Consider the following 7,996-nt stretch of genomic DNA (forward strand, 5'->3'; position numbering starts at 1 on the left):
AAGAGGGATATAAATGAAAGCAAAAGGGCCAGACAGGTGTCGGATGCTCACCTGAATGACCAGGTGATTGTACGAGCAGCGGATCCATCCTCCTTTTCTTTTACCCCAGGTAAGCACCCTCTCTCCATTTTTATATTTTATTTAGAATACGTAATAGGTACGTACGTATCACTCGACCCCTCTCAATAGCTCAAACCATACCAGCCTATGTGCACTTTGCTCATTTCACTAGTCATTCTTAGGTGGTGGGTACATATCATCTCATCCTCTTTCCTTTGGTTGCAACTGAAGTGACAAATATGTGCATTCAATCACCTCTACACCATTACCACCGCTAGCAACTTCTGGTAGATCAACAATTTGATGAGTTCTTTTCAAGCAAAAAGAGAATTCCTAACATCTCTAACCCTATCCAGAATGGTTGAATTGAAGTCACTTATTTGTTACTAGTGTTTCTCAAAAAATAAGCAACCTGCTTCTAATGGGCATGGGCTGAGAGACCAAAGATCAAGGATAAAATGCAAAATGAGATGAAAAACTACATATTTATATATATATTTTCTCTTACAGATGCTTTACACATGAAAGAGGAAGGATGGAGAAGAAGAAGAAGAAGAGGAAGGGGAAAGGGATGAGCATAAAGGGTACCGTCTCCCAAATATGACTGTCCACGTGTCACAGGACACGTATTGGCATCCAAGGTGGTTTCCACCAGATTCGCTCCCCGCAGAGGATTTCGATCCATCCAAATGGTCAGGGGAGAAGGGAGAAAATAATAATGAATAAACATAACCCATTGTGAGAGGGTGTATCATATATTGACTGCATGAAACTTTTTACCAAAAGTAATATATCTTTCATATTTCTAAAAAATAATGGGATTGGTTTCGTTCAAGGATACATACCTTAGATTTTCAACATTTCATCCGTTGGATAAGAAACACTTAAATCTCTTGCACATGTTGAATGAATAAAGCATTTACCATTCAAGATAAATGATCATGTATGAAATTTTCACAAAAAATTAAAGGGTAAATTACATCCGAGGTACCAAATGTTTAAGAAAAGTATATCGGGGGTACCTCATGTTTCAAATATGGTGTTTGGATTAACTTATTAACTTGTTTTATTCTAAACCAAAGGATTTTCTAACTTTGCCCCCTACCTTCACCTTTTGCCCACACCTCAGCCCCCACCATGCTCTGCACTCTACCCCCACCCCCATTTGCAACTTTGGCCCCACTCCTGATGTGCAACCTGTGCCCATACCTTCTACAACTTCCACCCTCACTCACACATATAATTCTTCCTCCCCCACCCTATACCATTCTTGTAGAACCCATGCCCCTCCCAAGCCCTTGCCTGCAACTCCCGCCCTCATCCCCTCTCTTTCCCACGCCCACACCCCTTATCTTGGGAGAAAAAAAAAATAAAGGTTGTTCGAAATTCCATTTTAGGAGAGTATTTCCCTCCCCTACCCCTAGGATTCCTTTTCCCTGGCTACTACCAGGGTTAGTAGGAATTGTTCCCTGATCTCATTCCTCCTTCCTCCTTCCTCGTAAGAGATGTCCCTTATTTTCAAGATGTACTCATTACCACCAACCTACCCTTTCCTCTAGCATGGCCCCATCTCCTCCCGAAGTCCCATTTTACATTGTGTTTTATCTCTTACTTGTCTCTTTGCTCAATTATTATTCAGTACTGAGTTACTATCTTTTATTTAGAATACGTAATAGGTACGTACGTATCACTCGACCCCTCTCAATAGCTCAAACCATACCAGCCTCTGTGCACTTTGCTCATTTCACTAGTCATTCCTAGATGGTGGGTACATATCATCTCACCCTCTTTCCTTTGGTTCCAACTGAAGTGATAAATATGTGCATTCAATCGCCTCTACACCATTACCACCGCTAGCAACTTCCGGTAAATCAACAATTTGATGAGTTCTTCTCAAGGAAAAAGAGAATTCCTAACATCTCTAACCCTCTCCACAATTGTTGAAGTCACTTATTTTGTTACTAATACTCCTCTCTTCTTCTCAAGCAAGAAGAGAATTCCTATCATCTCTAACCCTCTCCACAATCGTTGAAGTCATTTATTTTGTTACTAATTCTTCTCTCGTCTCTTCGTTAGTGATGGTAGATGGGTTTATCCATGGTTGATTCTTGCTTTTGGAGAAGGAAGCGACAGGGGAAGAACTAGGACATGTGCATAAGGGCCAATAGTTTAGCCAAACCTTTCCTCCGATCCTCCAAGAATTCCCTCTTCCTGTTCATTAGGTAAAGTTAGAAATATTTGTTAATTCGGTACCCAAATGTCATATTTTTCTTAAACCAAAAAAAAGTATTTTTTCTTCTGCCAATGACACAAAACACTCCTTCCAATCATAAATACCAATCCCATCAAGTACCTAATCAAAAGAAGTCCTCTATCAAATACACGTGTACCGCAGGAGAAGCAGTGCATCACCTTTTTTTTTTAAGGGAGTGCATCACCCCTTCATGGTCGACTTGGCATCATAAAATCTTTTTTTTTTTCCCTCTTTATTTGGTATTTTACTTCCTTCACTTATATAATAACAATAATTGAAAGGATTATCAGAAGAGCAACAACAATAATTCTATTTTATACCGATTAAATAAGATCGACTATATAAATCAATCAATAATAATAAAGAAAATAAAAAACATTAAAATTAATAAAAAAAACTCACTTTAATGGAGACTGTTGCATGATTTGTAACTCTTCAATCATATTTATTCAAGGACATATTTAAAACAAAACTTAAACAATGCATGTATTTTTTCACTCTTACTCTTATATTTTACTGTTAGTTTCTCTACTAACGATAATGCCGAAGGTGAAAAAATGAATCAAATTCTTTTGTGTTTTTACCCTTTTTGGTTCTTCATATTTCATTCATTCTTTTTAATATCTCACTTTACTAACCTAAAAAAAAAATATTACTCTTATAATCATTTTAGTTATGTCCTTAATTCTTTAGTTTTTTCAAAATTTTTTTTTTTAAGAAGAAAAATGAATTAGTTCATTTTTCCTCGTCATGCATCCTTAGGCCTCTCTTCGACAATTTTTGTGGGTTTTGTATTTATTTGAAAGGATACCAATGAGGTTGGTAGCCTAGTGGTAAAAATGCCTTCAACCCGTCACCACTCGAGTTGGCTGGTTGTGGGTTTGAAAGTCTTGGCATGTCCACTATTGTTCATTGGTTCTATAGAAGCACTACTTACCATACGAGGGCTTGTCCTGGGGGCTATAATCACTATGTGTTGGAGGAAAAAAGAAAAGAAAGGGCTCTTATTGTTCATTGGTCCTACAAAAGCACTATTTACCATATGAGGGCTTGTCCTGGGGGCTATAATCACTACGTATTGGAGGAAAAAAGAAAAGAAAGGGCTCTTATTGTTCATTGGTCCTACGGAAGTGTTGCTTACCTTACGGGAGCTTGTCATGAGGCTATAATTATTACAATGGAACACTCTCTTTCAATTACCAAAATATATATATATATATATTATTTGAAAGGATTATTATGTAAAATAATAATAATAACACCTAAAACGACATAAAACGACAAGGCATGGTGGTGGAGTTTCCCTAATCCCATCTCAAGGTGGGCCATAGGGTGGGGCGTGTTGGAGGAAAAAAAGAAAAGAAAGGGCTCTCATCTCAATAAGACATGCTTTATAAATAAAAAAAAAAAATGCTTCAATAATCTAATATTATTTCATTAAATCAAGACCGTCTGATTGGTACACCATGACCAACAGTCCACTCTTCACAGTCCCATAGTCAACATTGTCATAGTTCAGCTTTCTCTACTTTCTTCCTCAAAACACACTAAAGCAAAATCGCACCGCTTTTTTCTTCCTCTTTCAGACCTTCTGCCTATCCTCTCCTTCTGATTCCCTTCATTCATGGCGTCTCTGCATTTGTACTCACTCTGCATTGTCCTCTTCTACTCTCTTCTCTCTACTGCTCTCTTTACTTCCTCTTCGGACGTTTCTCTTGTCTTGGGTAAGATCAAACCTTCACTTCAGGGTAGTGTGGAGAATATAATGCTCTCTTCGTGGAACTACTCGGTTCCTCTCTGTCAATGGAGAGGTCTCCACTGGGTTTTCTCTAATGGGTCTCTTCTTCGATGCGACGAGGTCTCCTCCCCTCAACGAACTAACATTTCGCTCTTTAAAGACCCGGGTCTGCAACTCTACTCACTTCAGCTCCCATCTGCTGGTCTCTCCGGTGAAATCCCTAGAGAAATCGTTGAGCTCTCCTCACTGCAGAGTCTATACCTTGGTGTCAACTCGCTTACAGGTGATGTCCCTCTAGAGCTCGGCTACAGCCCTTCGCTCTCTGATGTCGATTTAAGCAGCAACTCCTTAAATGGGTCTCTCCCTCCTTCAATTTGGAATCTCTGTGAACGACTTGTGTCGCTTCGTCTTCATGGTAATAATCTTTCAGGTCCTCTTCCCGAACCAGAGTTACCCAACTCAACTTGTAGTGATTTACAGGTCTTGGATTTGAGTGAGAACAAGTTTTCAGGAGAATTTCCAGATTTTGTAACTGGGTTTCATGGTCTGAAAGAACTCGATCTCGGGAATAATTCCTTTTCAGGTTCGATTCCGGAGAGCCTAGCAGGACTAAGCCTTGAAAGATTGAATCTTTCATATAACAACTTCAGTGGGGTTTTGCCGACACTAGGGGAGTCCAAGTTTGGTGCCCAGGTTTTTGAAGGAAACAATCCTGGACTATGTGGGCATCCTCTGGGGAGTTGCAGGGAAAGCTCTGGAATGAGCTCTGGTGGTATTGCGGCCCTTGTAATTGGCCTGATGACTGGTGCTGTAGTCTTAGCTTCATTGCTAATTGGGTATGTACAGGGGAAGAGGAGGAAGAACAGGGGAGTAAATGAAAATGATTTGGAGGAAGGTGAAGAAGAGGAGACTGGTGATGGGAAGCTTCTACTATTCCAGGGCGGAGAGCATTTGACGTTAGAGGATGTACTAAATGCTACTGGTCAGGTGATGGAGAAAACGAGCTATGGAACTGTCTATAAGGCTAAGCTTGCGGATGGAGGTACCATTGCTCTGAGGCTGCTCAGAGAAGGTAGTTGCAAGGATAGAAGCTCTTGCCAACCAGTGATAAAACAGCTTGGCCGAATCCGACATGAAAACTTGGTTCCACTTCGAGCTTTCTATCAAGGGCAGAGAGGAGAGAAGCTCCTCATTTACGACTACCTCCCAAACAAGACCCTTCATGATCTTTTACACGGTATGGATATCTTTCCCTCATTTTCTTGAGCTTAGTTTTGATGTATTTATCATTGAATTAGCATCTTTGAAGGGTGAGAAGATGGTTTTCCTATTGAAGTTGTAAGGGGGGGGGTGAAATTAATCTCGTACTGATGTTGATCTTGCTGCATTAAATGCATATAAGGCAAAAAGTGTTTAATTTAACTTAACCGGATTTGGGTTCAATTTATTTATAGTCTTGAAGTCTCTTCTCATAATATAGCTAATCAACAGAAGTTCTCTCTGAATTCTAACTGTTTAATGTATTTGTTGTTCCAATTCAGAAACTAGAGTGGGGAAGCCTATTTTGAACTGGGCTCGGCGGCACAAAATTGCGTTGGGTATAGCCAGAGGTCTTGCTTACCTGCACACAGGCATGGAGGTGCCCATAATCCATGGGAATATGAGATCAAAAAATGTCCTAGTAGATGAATTCTTCATGGCAAGGCTGACTGAATTTGGTCTCGACAAGATGATGGTACCTGCTGTAGCTGATGAAATAGTGGCAATCGCCAAGATCGATGGATATAAAGCCCCAGATTTACAGAAGATGAAGAAGTGCAATCCGAGGACAGATGTATATGCATATGGGATCTTGTTGTTGGAGATATTGATAGGAAAGAAGCCTGGTAAGGATGCGAGGAGTGGGCAGTTTATTGACTTGCCATCCATGGTGAAGGTGGCAGTGTTGGAGGAGACGACCATGGAGGTTTTTGATGTGGAGGTATTGAAGGGGATAAGAAGTCCAATGGAGGAAGGCTTGGTTCAGGCATTGAAGCTTGCAATGGGTTGCTGTGCTCCTGTGGCGTCGGTTAGACCTACCATGGATGAAGTTGTTAAGCAGTTGGAAGAGAACAGACCCAGGAATAGATCTGCATTGTACAGCCCAACAGAATCAAGGAGTGATATAGGTACCCCTTTTTAATCTTTTTTCCTCCAATTGAAATATACCCTGAAGCCTCTTTGTTCCCTCTCTGCCTCTAATTCTAAGTAGGGAAGCTTGGTGATTCATTATGTTTGTGTATGGAATTTGTATTTTTAAGTGAGGTTGGAGTTCTATAATCTTTTTAGTTTTTGATGGGTAATGAGCTTATGGAATTTTCTCTTGAATGTTTTAAGCTGAAAGAATGTATGTGAATCTACTAAGAAGTGGGTCTTGCTCCACAGCTAGCCATTGAAAATGAAACCTGTGACAGTGACTAGTGAAAGAGCTTCACCCCAGTGAATTTTCATCATTAGACATCTTGTAAACTAAGTGTAGAAATTTTCTTTGAATTTTAGTCTGTATTTTTCTATTCTCATCCATCTAGATAAACAGGTTCGAGGGCTAGAAAGCCTCTTTCCTACCTTCTCTATATTGTCTGCTTGCCGGAAATCACATTAGACTGATTAAAACTGCCTACTCAGTTGACGGGTTGGATTGCTAAATCACCCAATGGGTGCTAATGGTTGGCAGTATAGCGTCTCAAGTTTAGAATTAGCAATCTGGAAATGTAGATTGATAATCACAGATCAGTCACTGTCTAATGGGCTCTAAATTTGTTGAAACTTAAGATCTTCCAAGTTATACAGTAAGTTATCAAACACCAGCTTACTAGCACAGTACAACCATCATCTGTATCTTCCAGGGGAGTTCTCTGAATGTCTTCTTGGTCGGATGACTCAGGCTCAGAGCAGACCATAACCAGAATGATATGTTTATTCTATAGTTGTTGGTGTGAACATCCTGGCCTGTTTAAGGAGCTGAGGATGGATTTCTTGCTAAGGGGATTCTGTCACTAGTCTTTGTGGCTTTGTGGTCCAATTTAGCGTGTTTCCTTTGTATATTGAATTGTAAAAATGCTAACATTATTCCTTTCACCCCAAAAGAAAAGGGCAAAAGGTTTTTGTGGGGGGAGTGTGGTCGAAATGACTGACCCACCCCCTATGAAATGGAAAATGACATCTCTATAGATGCTTCCCTGTGTGCTCCCATTGGTCCTTGCGCACATGCAATAATCGCACTCCCCCAACAGAAAACACGTTCTCCCCGAAAAGAATGCTAACATAATTATGATTTGTGTGATATCACAGTCTAATCATATTTCAGGAGGGAGTTGTTTTTTATCCCACCTTTCAATGTCCAGGATCTTGTGTGCCATTTTGAGATAAAGACAGCAAGGTGATCTTACTGTGGTTGCTGGGAGGTCATGAAAACCTTCAAATCTTAGATTATGTGGTATTACTTCAGAGTCGCATATGGAATGCAATTTTAAATATTTTCTATTCCCCCATATTTTTCGACTCCCACTATCCCATGTGCTATGTTCAGATAGGATGGTGAGCTGGTCTCACAGTTGAGATTAAGAAAACCCAATATTATCCTTCCATATCTAATGAGACTAGACTTTGGAAACAGCCTCTCTTGTGAAGCAGGGGAGTGGTGGTACATAAGGCTGCATACATTTGCCCCTCCCTGAGTAATGGGAACCTCATGCCTTAGGACACTTATTTTTATCTAATGAGTTTGAGCTGCAATTTTTAATGTGTTCCTAACTTGGTTCTCTGTGTCATTATTTTGACAAAACTGATTTAGGGCTTTAGGCTTTGGGCTTCAATGAGCTAAACATGTTTGCTGGACTTGGGTGATCTAAACCTGCTCCCAGAATTAAGAGATCAGTTGATTTCTTCAGTGGGCAGTGATGCAA

General features: G+C 40.1%; 1 protein-coding gene across 1 annotated transcript; it reads left to right on the forward strand.

Annotated features, from left to right (window-relative positions):
* Positions 1 to 3,834: 3,834 nt before the first annotated feature.
* On the forward strand, positions 3,835 to 6,387 carry LOC122088067 (putative kinase-like protein TMKL1). Its single transcript, XM_042657204.1, has 2 exons — positions 3,835 to 5,289; positions 5,594 to 6,387. Exons 1-2 carry the CDS (start codon positions 3,939 to 3,941, stop codon positions 6,232 to 6,234), a joined length of 1,992 nt encoding a protein of 663 aa, XP_042513138.1. The 5' UTR covers positions 3,835 to 3,938; the 3' UTR covers positions 6,235 to 6,387.
* The last annotated feature ends 1,609 nt before the right edge of the window (positions 6,388 to 7,996 follow it).

Source organism: Macadamia integrifolia, chromosome 9 (assembly GCF_013358625.1).
Source record: "Macadamia integrifolia cultivar HAES 741 chromosome 9, SCU_Mint_v3, whole genome shotgun sequence".
Lineage (NCBI taxonomy): Eukaryota > Viridiplantae > Streptophyta > Magnoliopsida > Proteales > Proteaceae > Macadamia > Macadamia integrifolia.